Below are 16,645 nucleotides of genomic sequence, written 5' to 3'. Positions count from 1 at the left end.
GGCTTTTGCCAAATGAGCCTCTTGCTGCTGTCCTGCCCCCCCCCCCGGCACGAGGCGATTGCCTGCCGACCTGCCTAACAGCCCCCTGACCAACCCGCCCGCTGCCCGGGCTCCGGGGGCTGCTTGGGCACCGGCAGGGCTCCCCGCTCCCCCGCCCGGGCACCGCCCCGAGCCCCGGCGCAGCAGGACCTCGCAGGACCCAGTGCAGCCCGGCAGCCCCGAGGGCCCGGGGCGTCGCACGGCCCGGAGCCTCCGCCCGCCCGGCGCTGCCCCGGGCTCCCCGGCACGGCCGGGATGCAGGCGGAGCAGGAGCGGCCCGGAGCCCGGCTCCGCCCGGGGCTTGAGCCCAGTCAGTGCTAATGAGGCCCGGCCCCTGCAGCCGTGATTGCTGGGAGGAGCTGCTCCCGGGTCGTAACAAGCGGCAGGTGCAGCCCGCGCTGCAGGCAGGCGTGCGGGGCCGGGCTGGGCCGGGAGCGCCCCGAGCCCGCCCGCAGCCGCGTCCTGCTGCCCCGGGGGGAGGGCCGGGGCCGGCTCCGTGCCCCACGTGGGTTGGGCTTGCCAGGCGGCCTCAAGCCGAGCGGGGGTTAGGCAGGTCGGCAGGCAATCGCCTCGTGCCGGGGGGGCAGGACAGGAGCAAGAGGCTCACTTGCCAGAAGCCTGGCTGTGAGCACGAGCCGTGTTACTGCCTGCCAGGGGGGAGACGCCCCGGGGGTCTGCGCACTCATCAAGGCAGGAGGGTTTGGAGAAGGAGAAGGTAAGCCCTTAGCTGGGCTGGACGATAACTCTCTCTTGTTTTTATTTAAAAGGCATTTTTAAATGCCCCAGGAGCAAGCTAGGGAGGAGCCTCCCATTTCCATACAGTGGGCTTTAAGCTCCATCACCTGGGCAGGTGCTAAACCACACCAGAAGGACAGTTATTGCCTGGAGAGCTTAAGGAAAAGTGCCTTCACGGACCCAGCTAGGTGGTCTTTCCCCAGCCCTGCGGCTGTGGATGATGCTGGGAATGTGCAGAGGGCTGCTGTTCCCCACTACATAAATGTCTACCCCAGGACACACCAGAGATGGTGAGCACAGGGCGGTTGCCTGCCCTGGCAGTCCCTCTTTTGCCATCAGCCGGGTTCAGGCTCAGCCAGGCAACATTGGTTGCAAAGGCTTGTTGCTGCAGTTTTTGCATGGAGGGCCCTGCCCGGGCAGGCGAGGAGAAGAGGGGAGAGCCCACCCGTGCAGTGAGGCCCACCACAGCAGCCAACACAGGAGGTGGAGAGGCTGTACTCTGGGGGGGGGTCAAACCACTGCCTTGGGCCCTGAGGCATGGGGGAGCGGCTGCCCCGGGGCTCCCTTGTTGTGGGTCCGGTGCATGGTGCAGCCGGTGGGTCAAGGGGCCGGGTGGAGAGGGGCTGGCAGAGCTGGCTGGTGGCGCAGGGTGGTGGAGCCCTGCTTGTCTCAGGGTTGTGGGTTCAAGTTCCGGTGCCAGGAGCACTTCACTTTTAAGCCGTGGGGCAGGCCCCTGGTGACTGTTTGCCTGCAGGGCGGATGGCGAGGCGAGTCAAGAGACCAGCGGGAAGGGGTGCTGTCAGGTTGGCCCTTTGGCAGGGTGGTTCGGGACACTGTCAGCGGTGGCAGGGGCTGCAGGTTCAAGTCCCCGACGGCTTGAGTCCCCTGGTCACCATCTACTACGCAACCGTTTCCCCCTCCGGCGCTTGCCTACTAGCTGGAGCTCAGGGGTGATCGCAGTTGCAAGACGGAGGGGACTTGAATGTGCAGCTCAGTTGGAAGAATGTCCTGAACCACCCGGTGGCTCGCCGGGTTTTTTTTTGCCTTGATTTTGGGGCGCAGGGCCAGAAGCCAGGAAAACCGAGGCTTCAAAGTGCAAAAAAAAAAACCCCCTGTGCTCAATCAGAGGTCAGTTCAGTTTCTCTGCTAGGCCCCCTCCCCAGCCTTCCCCCACTGACCTCCCCACACCCCAGCACAGCCTCCTTGGGGACACCTGGCCACAGGCACCAGGGACTCACTGAGGAGCAAGGGGCCCGAGGGCTCCAGCCAGGGCAAGGATTGAACCCAGCACCTTTGCCACCTAGGGTAGCACCCTTACCACCAGACTACTGGGGAAGGCTGAGAGCTATTCCGGCCGTGGGCCCCTTGAGGCGCAGCGCCCAGGCCACGCCACTGAAAGAGGAAGGTACCTCCCCGCAAAACAGGGAGAGGCCAGGACCTGAACCCAGGACCTCAGGACCCACAGAGGGAGTGCCCTGCACCATGCACCACAGGGCCCAGCTGACTCAAGCTCCACTTCTGGGCCCCTTGACTCTTTCCATGCAGACGTGCACTGGCTCCCGTACAAGGGGAGCTCCGGGAAGGCCGCGACACCAGCCAGCCGCATGGCCTGGTGGTCAAGGCCCCGGGCTGGAAGGCAGGGCCCGTGGGTTTGACTCTGCACAGGGCCAGCATCCTCCGGGCCCAGCTTTCCCTCTTGCTTCCCCCAGCGGTGCTTGCCCAGCCGCTGCGGGCCAAGGGCCATCATATTTGCAGTGCTGGAGAGGACTTGTTTCACCGCCCTTCCTCTCGAGTCCGGAGAGGTCGAGCTGGAGGCCAGGAGATCTGCCTTTGTTTCCAGCTGCGGGAGCTGCGTGGAGAAAGCCAACATGCATGGCACCCCCCCCTGCAGGGACCGGTCTTCCCCGGTTGCACAGCAGGGACCACCGCGGGGTCCCAGCTCCTGTGCAAGCCCAGTCAAGGGTGTGTAGGGGGGGAAGGCATGTGAGCCCTGGCTTGAGCAGCAGCGTGTTTTTTTGCACTTTCAACACCAGGGCTTTTCCTCTTTTCAACCCCTGAACTGTAAGGGGTCCAAAGAGCAGCCCATTAGGAGAGTGAGAGTCACAAGCTCCCATTGTAGACTGAGGATTATTGTTTCCTCTCTCCGAGTGGCTGTTAAACATGCAGACGAGATGAATAAATTAAGGGAGAAAGAGAGAGACAGAAGGGGATTGAACAAGGCAGCTGCCTAGGCATGAACAGGGGCGCACTGCGTGGCGAGGCGAGCTCAACCTTCATTACGTACCGGCAGCTGCTTCGTAGTTGATCTGAAAGTCAAGTGAGGCCTCCCCTCACCCTCTGCAAACACAGGCAGCCACGCAGCGTGGGTTGTGGGCACGCACCTGGCTGCAGCACATGACTGCTGTCTTCAGGCATCCCAATCTGGTCCTTCAGCTCGGACTTGTGGTGTTAACGGTTGAGCAAATATTTGGTACTCACAAAGGAAGCATGCACGGAGGTTTACTGGCCCGTACAGGAAACTCTTTGCCCCCATTGCCCTCCCTCCATTTGATATTTTGGTACCCAGTACTTAGTGGCGGCAGCGCTGTCGTGGTGGCAGTCTCCCAGTGTCTTCACCAAGGAGGGTAAGGAAAGGGGGAGTAAGGGGCCTGGAGTCACACAGGATGAGGGACAGCGTCAAAACAGAAATCCAGACCCCTGGATACCATCATCACCATCAGCAAGCCCTCGCAGGCGAAGACGATTGTCTTATCTGTGGGGCCAAAGATGGCTGATAAGGCTAATCTGGGATCGACAGACTTGCAGCTCGGACACATGTTGCTATGTGCGGCGAGCGGCTCTGAATATGTGCTGTTGAAGCAGAGTACCAGGGTAGATGAGCGCTGGCAGGAGAGATCTGCTGCAGGGAGATCTCTCCTATTTAGCCATCCATTGGAGGATAAGCCACTGGTGGAGAAGATGCTGGAAGGGGCTTTTTGGCCACTGGCAGTCTGGGAAGCAGGCATGCAAGGGACAGCATCCTTGTGGGATGCCTGTGGCTAGAGGCTTGGTGGCAGGTGACGCTTGTGACCCTCTGCAGCAAGCGGGGTGGCTGTTCAAAAGCCTTCCCTTAAAGCACTCGCTCCCTGGCTGCTTCTCCAGCAGCTGCAGAGCTCTTACAGGTCCTCAACCACAGTTATTTGGTGGGAAACCAGAGCGGATGTCCCGTGTTGGGGGCGTGGGCACGGGAGCATGACCACAGCTAGATGAAACCACATGCCCTTCTGCCAAGCTGCCCAATATGCTCCTGCCTGCCTTGCCCCCACCACCCCGTTCCCCCCTGCTAAAGAAAACACAGTGCCGGCAGCCCTGGAAGTCGTTAGGCTTTTTATTTTCACAGATATAAAAAAAAACCCCCTGCAAATATCAAACAAACTCTTAAATTTACACATGACCCAACAAAAATATATATATAAACCAAAGCTGCTGCTGCTGCGTCCCGGACTGGGCTAGCTCGTGAGTACAGTGCGCCCTTTCGGGCAGGGGCTGGTTGGCTCTGCGCCGGTGGAGGGTCCCGCTAGCCACGGAGGGGAGCAGGTGCTTAGGACAGGAGCAGTGCACGCTTGCCCAGTGTTACGGTAAGGCTGTTTGCTGAAGTGGTGGAGGCTGGGGAAGGCACTGCCGGGGAGCAGCAGACAGGGGTGTGCTTCGAGGAGTCCTACAACTCGGTTCACTGCTCTAGGGCTGGGATGGGAAAGTGAGGGGCTCACCCCTTAGGATGGGCAGGGGAGGAGGGGTCTGGCCCTGGCGCGCTCTCCCGGGGAGCTGCTGGGCACCTGAAGCCACGGCGGTATATGTTAAGGCGGCGGGTTCACTCTATTTGGTACCAGGGTTATGTAGCACCAGTTCAGGGTTTCGGGAAGGAGCTCGGGTCGGCCAGTTTCCCTTCTTAGCCATGTGTGGGCCCCCATCTGCCTGGCCAGAAAGCGGGCCTGTGATGGAGAGCTCAACCCAGGGATGGATGTTAAAAAAAAAAGCCCCTTGGAGCCCTGTAAGAAGCACTAAGGGACTTCAAGGAACCACGCACCTCCTTGATTTCAGACCCAGCTGTCTCTGCCAGCCACCGCGCACCCCCAAGTCTGCAGGGAGACGGGCCAGCCTCTCAGCCCAGCAGTGCTGCAGTGGGACCAGCAGCCGTTGCCTTGTGCTAAAGCATCGTTATACCCAACCTCTCCTGAAGCCTCCGTGCATGGAATGGCCCAGAGCTCCCGCCCGTGTCCTTTCAGCTCCGTTTTCAAGGGGATCGCTGGGGGAGGCGGGGACGGGGAAACCACCCCTGCGTTTCACCGGCAGGAGCTGCCGAGTCTGAGCCTGACGGGACGAGAGCAGTCGGAGGGAGCGCTGCGGGAACTCGCGATTCGGGCATGATGGCCCCAGCTGGGATCCGCCCCGCGTCCGAGCGCCAGGGACTGACCTGAGCCTGCTCATCGAGGGGGTTGTTCGTCTCTTTGAGGGGCTTCGATTGGCGAAGCAGCCCTCCGCTCTGAGCCTGCCTGAAGGGGTGAGGGGGGCTCACCTACTGCAAGCGGTGGGTGAAAGGCATCTGCTCCTTCCCCACAACTGTGCTGGGCATTAGGTGCTCCCTCCTCAGGCCAGCGGGGCCATCTTTGGCCCCCGGAGGGGTGAGCAAGTCCAGGTGCGCTGCGGCTCTTCTGCCATCGGTCAAATCCTTGGCCGGAGCAGTGAGGGCTCGTCCCTGCGGGGCAGTCTGGGCGCTGGGATGCATCGGGCTCTGGCCACGCTCCCGGGGGGCTGGAGCAGGGGTGGGAGGCGGCGATCCAGGAGCGGGGAAAGTCTGGAGGGGAAAGCACTCTGCAGCTGCCTCACTAGTGTCTCAGATCGATGTATTTCTCGCCCTTGGATCCATCAGAAAGAAACGGAGGTTAGCAGAGCGCAGAGGGCAGGGTGCAGCCGCGACCAGCCATCGCGGAGCCCCCGGCACGGACGGACTTCTGCTCGCAGCATGTACAAGCGGTACCAGGCGGGTATCGTGGGGTGGCGGAGCGTGGCAGGGCCGAGTGCACGCTCCCCTCTAGCCACCTCCTACCCCCAAGCAGTGAGAGACCGTTCCCGCTGGTCTGGCTCAGAGCCGGGCAGCGTGGGGGGGCGAAGATGCACTGGCAGGGACCCTGCAGCGGCTGGGAAGCGTGCGGCAAGGCGCGTGGGGCAGGCTTGAATGGGGCAGCTGCTGCGTGGAGCAAGAGCGTGAGAGCGCGCGTAGGCCTGGCAGCTCGCCTGCCTCACCACAGACCCGATGGGAGGCTGCAGTGACCCCCCCACCCTGGGATCACCCCCCGTGGCAACACGAGGGGCGCAGAGATGGAGGAAAGGAAAGGTAAGGAAAGGGGCTGGAAGAGTGAACAAAGGGAAGGGGACAGACTGAGCGTGTGCCCTGCAGCCCTGCTGCAGGAGCACTACCGCTACGGGGACGCCTGGACACAGCAGCATGCCAGCTCTTTGGTGACCCCAGGTACGGGTCAGAGCAGTAAGCTGGTCTCCTGGTGTCCACGCAGGAGGGAATGGCTGAGTAACGTTGCTCTGGGAGGGGTGAAGGCAGGGTACCAGGCCCATCCCAGATCTCCCAGCCTCAGCTGGGACAGCCTGGGGGGATGTTCCTGGCGGGGGTCAGCTCTGCAAGGCCAGAGCAGGGCACCTGGGGAGCTGTGCACGCACAGAGCAGCCGTGTTCCCACGCCGGGGCAGGAGACAGGGTAGCGCATTGCAGGTGGAAACCCAGCGGCTGCGCTGACTCCCTAATCCAGTGCCTGGGGCTGTGCCTGAGCCTGTCGTTCCCGCGCCCCTCCTCTAGCGCAGTGGACGCTGGCCCATGCACGGGGAGGTGGTGAGAAGAGGCTGCCAGGCGGCCAGTGGGCACACGCGCAGCGTTCAAGCCTACCTGGTCCCCAGCAGGTTTCTGGTCGCCGTTGGTGGCCTGCAGCAGCCCCGCCTCTTCAGGAAGCTTATCTGACTTAACTTCAACTACAACCTCGTCTTTACGGGCATCAGGCTTGGTGCTGGGGGGGAGGGGGAGGGGGAGGGAGGGGACAGCTTTGAGACATAGTGGACAGATGCCAGCACCGGCAGGCGGTGCAGTGAGGGGCCAGGCCCTCGGGCTCCTCCCTGCAGGGAGAGGGGCTGGGGTTGGAGTGCTCAGCTTTTCTGGTCCGTCCCGGGAGGCTGTGCAGGCTGGAGCTGTGGGGGACCTGGGCACTGCCTGGGCATCCCGGCTATTCTGCACGCAACCTCCGCGGGCAGGAGCTGGAGGCAGTGGGGCAGGTCCCGTGCTGGGGGCTCTTTTCCCTAAGCTCCCTGCAGCCGGAAGCTCTCGGTCCCAGCCCCGAAGCTGCCTAGCGCTGCTGAGGGCGGTTGGGGCAGGGAAGCGCGCAGGCGAATGCAATGAGATGGGTAGCGTGGATGGTGGGTGCACCACGAGCCAAGCCCTGGGGTGCGGGTGGGGAGGGGCAGGGCGGTGCTTACATGTCCTGCTTCCCGGTGCGGCCGCACGGGATCTTGCCCTTCTTGTGCAGGAAGTAGAGGACGGCGCCCAGCACGGCCAGCACCAGGATGCACACGATGACGGCCACGATGATCACGCCCTTGCTCTCCCGGGGCTTCTGCTCTGCTGACGAGAGGCGGGGATAGTTATGGGACAGAGCAACCCCTGGGGCAGCTGAGAGATACATGCGGGGGCCCTCCCAGCATGGCTTAGCTACACTTGGGCTGCAGCAGGACATGCCTGGGCGAGCTGGGCTAGCGTTCAGCATTATGGAGCTCTGGGGTGTGTGCCTGGCTCTGCCCTGCTTCCCAGGGTGATGCACATTGTTTGCATGGATGTGCTCTTCAACCCACGTGGACCTAACCGACCCTGCCCAGGGCCCCAAGCAGACAGTGGGCACGAGCACAGAGAACTGCATCTGGGGAGCAAAGGTGCACGGGCCAGAGGCTGAAGGAACTGGGGGGAGGAGAGGGGGGAGATGCTGCAAAGACCAAAGTCAGGTCTGACCAGGGGCCACAGGGGCTTAGAATCATACAGCACGAGGGTGGGAAGGGATCTCAGGAGTCACATCCAGCCCAACCCCCTGCTCAAGGCAGGACCAGCCCCAACTACATCATCCCAGCCAAGGTTTTGTCTACCCAGGTCTTTAAAAACTTCTAAGGATGGAGACTGCACCACCTCTCTGGGAAGCCTGTCCCAGTGCTTCACCACCCTTCTAGTGTGGTTTTTCCTAATATCCAACTTAAACCCCCCTTGCTGCAACTTGAGTCCATTGCTCCTTGTCCTCCCATCTGTCCCCACTGAGAGCAGCCCAGCTCCATCCTCTTTGGACCCACCCTGCAGGGAGCTGAAGGCTGCTATTCAATCCCCCCTCGGTCTTCCCTTCTGCAGACTAAAAAAGCCCAGTTCCCTCAGCCTCTCTTCACCAGGCATGTGCCCCAGCCCCCAAATCATTTGTCCACGTCCTTTCTGTAGTGGAGGGCCCAAAACTGGACACAGGACTCCAGATTTGGCCTCGCCAGTGCTGAACAGAGGGGAAGAATCACTTCCCTTGACCTCCTGGCAACACTCCTACCAGTGCAGCCCAGGATGCCGTTAGCCTTCTTGGCACCAAGGGCACACTGCTGGCTCATATTCAGCATACTGCCCACTGTCACCCCCAGGTCCTTTTCTGCAGAGCTGCTGCCCAACCAGTCAGCCCCCAGCCTGTCCCGGTGCATGGGATTGCTCTGTCCTAAGTGCAGGACTTTGCACTTGTCTTTGTTGAACCTCATGAGATTGCTTTTGGCCCAATCCTCCAATCTGTCAAGGTCTCTCTCAATCCTAGCCCTCCCTTCCAGTGTATCTACTACTCCCCTCAGCTGGGTGTCATCTGCAGACTTGCTGAGGGTGCATCCATCTCATCTTCTTGCTGAAGGTGCTTCCCCCCTCCTTTCCCCACTACTCGGGGCTGTAACACCCGCTGCGACTAGGACGTGGCCTGGGGTGCAGGAACCTGATGGTAAGCCCTGCTCCGTGGCGCTCCCAGCCCCAGCTCTCATCACCTGGGGCGGGGCAGGAGTTCCTGGGCCCCAAAGCTGGGGCTAGGGGCTCCCTCCAGGGACTGGCAGGGCACAGGGGGGAGCTGGGGAGTGGGCATCCCCAGCACTGCCTGAGTGCCGATCCCAGCCTCCCACTGGCTGTGGGTGCTCACAGCAGAGACCGAGAAGGGTCTGCAGTGGGGGGCTGCCAAAGACAAGACCCTGCCCCAGGCAGAGGGGAGGACTGGGCCCTGCGGGTGGAGGAGCAGGGGAGGGAAAGGGGCTTGCAGGGAAGCCAGCGGGAGCCGGTGGTGCATCCAGTCACTGACCTTTCTTGATGGTCTCCACTGGGCCAGCATTAAAGGATGGAGAGAGAGAGCTGAGCACAGGAAAGGGCTGAGCCAGTGGCAGCTGCCCTGCTGTTTCCTCCCCGATCCCCTGGGGACCACTGTAGGGTCACCCCCTTCCTTCCCTCCCCTCGCCTCCCTCCGGGGAGGAGCGCTGGTCTCCGTGCGACCGCCCTGGGGCCACGATGGCAGTGGCAGCACTTACTGGTCGTGTTGCCTGCGGGCGCTGTCGTTGTTGGTGTCGTTGGCGTCATCCCTGTAACGAGACAAGGTGCAAGCTCAGAGAGGTGGCAGATGGGTGCCAAGAGACTGTGGCCTGGAGAAAACCCTTCAGAGTGCGGCCACGGGGGTTGAACAAAATGCCCTCCCCAGGGTGAGGGGAGATGCAAATAGCTGCACTTGCAAGCATGGTGCCAGGGCTGCGGCACGTCCTTCTGCCAAGGAAGTGGGACGTGGGTGCAGCCCGAGGGCCCCACAGACGAGGCCTTGTGGACAGTCCAGCGAGACCCCATGCTCAGGCTGTTTCTGAGCAGACGGCAGAGTGCCCAGCACGGGCATCCAGGCCGGTTGGTGTGTGGGGGCCGGGGCTGTTGGCTCTTGACCTTTGTGGGCTCCCAAGGCCACTGCATGCAGCAGCTAGGTAACTAATCCCCATGGAAGGGCTGGAGGAAGGATGTGAGCTTTTTGCAGGGCCAGCTCTCGACATGAACCCGACGGAGAAAGTCACTGCCTTTGCTTTGAAGAGACAGTGAGAGCAGGTTTGGGGAGCCCCGAGGCCCACGTTGGGCCACTCACTGCGCTCCAGGTGGATGTGGTGTGTGACCACGCCCAGGTAGTTGGTGGCCGTGCAGTTGATGCCCGAGCGCATCAGTTTGCTGGTGACCTGCACCGTCAGGTTGCTGACCACGCTGTAGTTCTCCGTGCGGTTTTGGACCTGCAAGGGGGGACAGTGAGAGCGAGGGGTGTCCACGTGGCCCCAGCTGGGCCTGGCCTGGCTCGCCGTCCCCAGGACGGGCAGGCCCCAACACCGGAGAGATCCCCGTCCCGTCCCTGCGCCAGGCCTCACCGTCCCGTTGGCGCTCCAGGTGATGGAGGGCTCAGGCTGCGCCAAGGCTATGCATGTCAGGGTCACCAGCTCATTCTCCTGCACGGGCACCCCTGGCTCCTCCACGCTCACCTGCGGCTTTCCTGTGGGGGGATGGAGTTGGTCAGGTGGCATCGGGCACTGGTCCTCTGTCTGCGGCCGTAACTAAGATGGGAGTACCGATGCCGCGGCAGCCGTCCCTCTGCTTTTCTTCCTCCCGGCTCGGCAAGGCAGCACAAGCAGCCTGGCTCTGTGGCTGGCAGAGCCTAGGGCGAGTCTGGCCCTTACCGTAAACCACGACGAGCGCCTGCTTGTTGCGGGACAGCCCCTGCACGCCGGGCATGGTGACCTCGCAGATGTAGTTGCCCGCAGCCTCCCGCATGACGTTGCTGAGCTGCAGCTGCGGCCCGGAGCCCAGCGCTTTCCCCTTCTGCGGAGGGAGACAGGGGCAGGCTAACACAGGGGTGGGGGCTGTGGTGCCCTACCCCCACCCCACAGGGGCAGCCCCCAGCCACGGGGAGGGCGCAGGAAGGGGCCTCGCCTTGTCTTTGTGCCAGTGGAAGGCCAGAGGCCGGGAGCCTCGCGCCTCACAGGTCAGGGTGAGATTGTGCCCCTCCAACACTGGCTCAGGTGACTCCTTTGTCACCTTCAGCCCCTCGATATCTGGGAAGAGAGTGAGTATGAGTTGCCAGGCCCTGCCCATGGGCACCTGGACTCTGGGCAGTGTCCTAGAGGGGCTGTCCTCAGCCACCACCCCCAGCCCAGTCCTGGCTCCAGGGAGCAGGGCCAGTGCAGAATGCCCTGTGCACTCCTTACAGTTCACGACAAGCTCGGCGTCGGCCGTCAAGGTCTCCATGGTGTCCAGGTCCAGGCCCTTGCAGCGGTAGTGACCAGTGTACTCCTTGTGCACCTTGCCCAGGCTCAGCACACCTTTGTCTACCTTGCCCAACAGCTCATGCTCCTCCTCCTCCCCTGTCGCTGTGTTGTTCTGGGGTATGGCAGAAGCCACGGCCTGGTCAGGCGGTGCTGGAGGGACCCTGGCCCAGAGCCCTCCCCCAGCCCACAGGCACATGGGCACAGCCCTGGCAACCCCATCCAACCCCCGAGTCCCCATCTGCCTGCACCCACCTGCACTCGGAAGAAGGAGTATTCGGGTGGTGGGTTCCCGTCACCCTGGCAGTGCAGCGTGACGTGGTCGCCCTCCTTCACCTGCGGGCGCGGGGCGTCGATGACCAGGCTCACGTTCTCCGTGGGGTCTGGGGGGGCACAGGAGACAGGAGGGGCCCCTTCTCAGTCAGCTCTGCAAGCCGGGGCACCCTAGCAGAGCTGGGGGGGGGGGATCGCAGGCAGCTGCCCCGAGCTGGGGCATGCGGACCATGCTGCTGGCGTAGCACTGCCTCGTGGCTCCATGACTGCTGCCTGCTGTGCCCTGCCAGGGATAGGAGCCCTGCCCCGCTCCCTTCCTGCCCTGTACCCCTAGCCCAGCTCCAAACTGTGCCAGCCCCAGACAGACCCCAACTCACAAAAGATGTGGACTTGGACCTTGGGCGACTGAGCCTGGCGGTCCCCCCCCGAGAGGAGGTAGTGGGCCTGGCACTGGAAGTAGGCATGGCGGTCCTGGCGGGTGACGTGGGCAAGGAGCCGGCTTCTGGCGGTAAAGAGCCCACTGGCCTCCTGCGTCCGCGTGTCCATGATTTTCACCTCTGCCGGGATGGGGGTAGTGGGGCAGGGTGAGCGTGGGGCACGGGGCAGCTGCCTGCTGCAGCCCCGGAGACCCCCCCAAGCCCCAGCTCGGAGCACAAACCCCCAGGCAGGATGGCTGCAAACTTCCTCACTGCAGTGCCCAGCATGGTCTGCACATCCCACTCCTCGCTGGACCTGGCCCGCACTGCTGATGCCAGGCACGGTGCCCCTGAGCACTCTCGGTGCCGGTGCTGCCCAGCTCCTGCCTCCCATGTTCCCCGGGGCAGCCCCCAATGCCCACCACTCACTGTCGTCCTCCGGGTGCAGGCGGTGCCCATCCTTCAGCCACGTGATATTGGGCCCCGGGAAGCTGTTGCGGACGACGCACTCGGCGATCTGCAGCCACAAACAGCACTGGGCAGCCCCCTCCCCTGGCACCCTTGGAAGCTGCGATCTTCCCCCAGCAGTGCCCCCACCCCTGCCAACTTCTCTCCCTGGCTTTGGCCCAGCCCAGCCCCCACCCTGCCCGCTCACCTCTTGGCTCTCTCTAGTGCCCACAGAGATACCGGCTTCATTCGCATGGATTTCAGGAGGCTCCGGGGCCTCTGGAAGAGAGCGCGTGCCCGGTAGTGGTGAGTGCTGGGGAAGGGAAAGCCAAACCCCCTGCTTGCCCCCCTGAGCTCCCCTCCCTCCAGCCGGCCCCAGAGCCACTCACTGTAGACACGGAGCTCGGTGCGGTTCTCGCCCACGCCCAGGCTGCCTGCCCCGACCTGGCACACAAAGACACGGGCATCCTGCAGCGTGGTTTGGGTGATGGCCAGGGTGAAGGTGTCATCCATGCTCACACGGCCCACGTAGGGCGAGTCCTCCACGAACTCCTTGCCTTGCACCCAGGAGTAGATCCTGATGCGGCTGCTGCGGGTGATCTGCCACAGAAGACAGACCTGCCGTCACTGCCACCTCTGCCCAGCGGCCACAGGCTCGGGACCAACAAGGCCCCGACCACAGGGGGCAAGACCGGCAGTGCCAGGGCCATGCCCCCCCAGCCCAGGGACCCTCCTGCTCGCATCACTGCCCCTTCCCACTGCATATCCCCAGCCCACCAGTGCCCCCTCTGTTAGTGCCCCCTGCCCCCATTGCCCTGCCCGGTGCTCACATAAGACCAGTGGATGTAGGTGATGTTGCTGTCTGGGAGGATGAAGAAACTGCAGGGGAGCATGGCCGTGTGGCCCAGGTCCACCTCCACCACACTGGGCATGGACACCTCCACCTTGCTAGCATACCCTGTGGGACACAGCGAAGGAGGGGCAGGGGTTGGAGGCACCCGTGGGGGGTGGAGGGGGGCAGGCTGCGTGCTCGTCGTGGGCCTGGGAGGGGCAGGATCACTGCAGCCAGGCAGGGGCACCAGCAGTGGGCACAGCTGCACCCAGTACCCCCGCCTCTGCCCCGGGGGATGCCCAGTGGCACTGCCAGACCCTGAGTGCAGCCAGCTGCCCTTCCCCACCTCCCCAAGCATAACCCTGCCAGGGGTGCCAAGGACAACAGGCTGCATGTGCACATGCACATGTGATGCTCCCACACTGATGTCGCCCCACCCCCCCATGACCCACCTTGAGGGTGGCAGGGGGGTAGTCACAGGCACCACTAACAGGGGGCAGAGACTGGTCCCCACGCCAGGTCCTGCTTCTGCCCCCACCCAGCCGCTACCCCCACCCCCACCAAGCCCCAAGGCCACACAGATCCACCCATCACAACTGGCCGTGAGCCGGGCAGGGGTCCCATCCCCCACCCCATGGAGGTGGTGCCACGGCCTGTTCAGAGCCAGGGGAGTCCTGGCTGCTGTGCCTCGCTCTGCCATTGACTGATGCCCCATGTGACCTTGGGCACATCCCCCGGACTTGTCTGCCCGGCAAGGACATGGAGCCGCAGCACAGCCTGCCCGGGCAGCACTGGAGACGCGGGCAGCTGCAGTAATGGAGCCCCTGGCCCCGCTCCAGGCCAGCGGAGATGGAGCGGTGCATTGATCCCCCACTGACGGGAGCCGGGGAATGGGGCAGGCAGCAGAGCCAAGCTGTAAACAAGGTGGCACGGACACACACCCATCCCGAGCAGGGCACAGACAGGGGAGCCAGTGCGTGAAGCCGAGGGGTGCCACATTCCTGGCACCCGGCTGGATGGATGGACGCAGCCCCAGGAGCTGTGCCGTGGCCGCAGGAGGCAGGGGCAGAGCTAGGGCCACCCCAGGGGGTGACTGGCCATGGTGCTGCAGCCTCCGGGGCATCCACCCGACCACACGTGTGCCAGGGCAGGCCTGGCAGACCCTGAGATGGGCCCAGGTAGGGCTTGGGCAGTGCCAACCCCTGCTCCAGCCTCTCTGGTGACACAGGCACCGCCCGCAGCCCCAGGGAGGGAAATTGCGGGAAGTGGGGAGGGCAGGAAGGCGCTGCCTTGGCTGCCAGGACCTGAGGACGCGTGTGCCTTCCCCGCTGTGCCTTGCCCCCCATGCCCCGGTGCTGACGCCAGCTCCGGCCTGAGCTCAGAGCCCAGGAATCCTGGGCATCTGCTGCCGTGCCAGCGAAGAACGTGCCTTTGTCGGGGGGCAGCCGCAGGACGGGCAGGGGCAGGCCTAGGTGAGGGGCATCGTCCAGAGCCCCCTTCAGTGGGGCGGGGGTGGGAGCTGGGTTTCCTGGAGTGGGGGCGCTGGGAGCAGGAGCCCTGGGCTCGACGCAGGGCAGCCGTAGCCCTCTCCAGGGCCTGCCGGAGGGGTAGCCGGGGGACACAATGCCGGCATTGAAGCCGCGGCCAGCTCCGTGGAGCTCTGGGGACTTTCCGAGCCGGGGCAGGGGGCAAGGCCGGGGCTGCTGGGAACACAGAGCCCATTCTCACGGCGCCCACGGGCCGGGGGCTACCACAAGCCCCTGCCCCCACCGCCTCCTCCACGATGGTTGGAGACGTGCCAGGCCTGGCCCCGTGCATTCAGCCCTGGGCTTCCGGGCCCTCCTCAGGGCAGGGGGCCCTGCAACCGGCCCTGCTCCCTGGGGCCACAGCCGCTGGCGGGCAGGCCGGGGCAGAGCCGGGCACAGGTCGGGGGAGGGACCCGGCTGTCGAGGCAAGGCACAAAAGGACCTGGCACTGCCTGGGCTGTGCCCGCTCCCCAGGCCTGGCAGAGACGCGTGCCTCGCACGCGGGGGGGGGGGGGGGCGTGCTGGCACTGCCCCCCGGCCGGCAGCACGTGGCAGGGGCTGCGTCTGCTCTTGGCTGCAGCCATCGGCCCCTGGGAGCTCCCGCCCTGGAAGAGGACCAGCCCTGGCACGGGGGGCCAGGGGCTGGGGAGGTGGCACTGTACAGTGAGAACACCCCCTTCCCCAGTGACCTGCTGCCTCCCCGCCAACAAAGGGAGCTGCAGGGCACAGGGCAGGAGCACGGGCTGCGGGGTCCCCGGAGAGGGGGCAGCCAGCCAGGTGGCCCCCAGCACCCCGGCCTGGGCAGAGGGTGGCCCTGGGGCCGGGGCGAGGCGCGTGCCGGGGCCTGCCGCGGGGCTGGCACGTCCGGCCGCAGCTGGCGCGGCGCAGAACAAAGCTCGGCTTTCTGCGCTCCGGCGGGAGGGCACAGGCAGCGCCCGCCACCCTGCGCGCGCGGGCACCGCTCGGGCACCCCGCACCGCTGCGCGGGGCGCTCCCCGGGCTGCGGGGCACCAGATGTGGCTGCATCCCCCCCTACCACCTCCGCCCTGCGCCCCCCGTGCCCGCGGCTCAGCCAGCCCCAGGCACCTGCGCGCCCCGCCGCCCCTGCCGCAGCCCGCGGGGAGGAGAGGCCCCGCAAGCAGGACCCCCTTCCCGCCCCGCCCCGCCCCGCGCCGCCCCTGCCCGGCCGGGGCCGTGGGAACGCGATGGAGCCGCCTGGGAAGGGAGCCGGGATATAAAAAGCAGGAGGCGGCGAGGCCAGGAGCAGCTCCATAGAAGGCAGCGGGCGGCGGGGCGGGGACCCCCGGGAGACCCGCCGCCCCCGGCCCGGCCCGCAGCGCAGCGCCCCGCACTCACCGCGCAGCAGCGGCAGCAGCAGCAGCAGGAGCCCGCGCGCAGCCATGGTCCGCGCCCGCACAATGCGGCGGAGCGGAGCGGCCGGACCCGCGCCGGGCTGACGTCACGGGGGCGGGCGGGCGGGGCCCGAGCATCCCCGCCCCGCACCCGGGGGCTGCCCCCCGCCCGCACCCTCCGCCAGGCACCGGGCGGCGGCCCCGCGGTGCCGGGGCTGGCCCCGGTGTTGTGCGGGGGTTGCACGGGCACTGGGGCACGGGCACACCTGACTGTGCCAGGGGGCCAGCGGAGCGCTGGAGACCCGTGCCCCTGCCCCATCCACCCCCATCTGAGCTGGGGGGGGGAGTATCCGTGTGACCCTGAGCGGAGGGGCAAGACCCTGCAGCTTGGGTGGCAGCAGGAGCATCGGCACGCGCACCCAGCGCCTCTGGGGGAGGCTTAAACCCTCCCGGACACGCAGCAGAAAGCGGGGTGGGGGCAACCAGCAAAGCCCTGAGGCCTGCATGGGGCTGGGACCCTGAAGCCGGGGGCACCAGGTCTCAGCGTGCCCCCAACAAGCCCCTGTTATCAACTCAGGGCACCTTGCTTCCTCCTGTGGTGCCTTGTGCTGGCCTGCCCGCAGCAGTTTCCTGCCCACGGCAGTGCCCATGGCTGCCAGGCCTCTCT

The 16,645-nt window shown here is 65.0% G+C and overlaps 1 protein-coding gene across 4 annotated transcripts; it reads right to left on the bottom strand.

Moving 5' to 3' along the window:
• Positions 1-4,123: 4,123 nt before the first annotated feature.
• MCAM (melanoma cell adhesion molecule) lies at positions 4,124-16,092 on the bottom strand. 4 transcript variants are annotated; one of them, XM_059720034.1, is made up of 17 exons: positions 15,983-16,092; positions 13,099-13,226; positions 12,658-12,868; positions 12,477-12,547; positions 12,251-12,338; positions 11,783-11,962; positions 11,388-11,515; positions 11,076-11,247; positions 10,801-10,922; positions 10,548-10,689; positions 10,242-10,363; positions 9,971-10,109; positions 9,381-9,431; positions 9,158-9,175; positions 7,290-7,431; positions 6,709-6,826; positions 4,124-5,669 (listed from the first exon to the last, which is right to left on the bottom strand). In XM_059720034.1, the coding sequence occupies exons 1-17, from the start codon at positions 16,026-16,028 to the stop codon at positions 5,640-5,642; spliced, it is 1,908 nt and encodes a 635-aa protein (XP_059576017.1). In that variant the 5' UTR covers positions 16,029-16,092; the 3' UTR covers positions 4,124-5,639. The 4 variants fall into 4 exon arrangements, with proteins under 4 accessions (XP_059576017.1, XP_059576020.1, XP_059576018.1 ...); XM_059720037.1 differs by lacking the exon at positions 6,709-6,826; XM_059720035.1 differs by lacking the exon at positions 9,158-9,175 and having other exon boundaries at positions 7,290-7,434.
• Positions 16,093-16,645: the final 553 nt, after the last annotated feature.

The sequence above is a fragment of the Alligator mississippiensis genome, chromosome 16, assembly GCF_030867095.1.
Source record: "Alligator mississippiensis isolate rAllMis1 chromosome 16, rAllMis1, whole genome shotgun sequence".
Taxonomy (NCBI): domain Eukaryota; kingdom Metazoa; phylum Chordata; order Crocodylia; family Alligatoridae; genus Alligator; species Alligator mississippiensis.
Note: the sequence above shows the minus strand (reverse complement) of the source record. Positions and strands in the feature narration are given on the sequence as shown.

What these genes read in the sequence shown, in the direction of transcription:
- MCAM (XM_059720034.1), bottom strand. Translation starts at nt 16,028, where the DNA reads ATGGCTGCGCGCGGGCTCCTGCTGCTGCTGCTGCCGCTGCTGCGCG. An exon ending in GCTGCTGCCGCTGCTGCGCG is followed by an intron (nt 13,227 to 15,982) that starts GTGAGTGCGGGG and finishes TGTGTCCCACAG; the next exon opens with GGTATGCTAGCAAGGTGGAG. An exon ending in AGAAACCTGCTGGGGACCAG is followed by an intron (nt 5,670 to 6,708) that starts GTAGGCTTGAAC and finishes GATGGATCCAAG; the next exon opens with GGCGAGAAATACATCGATCT.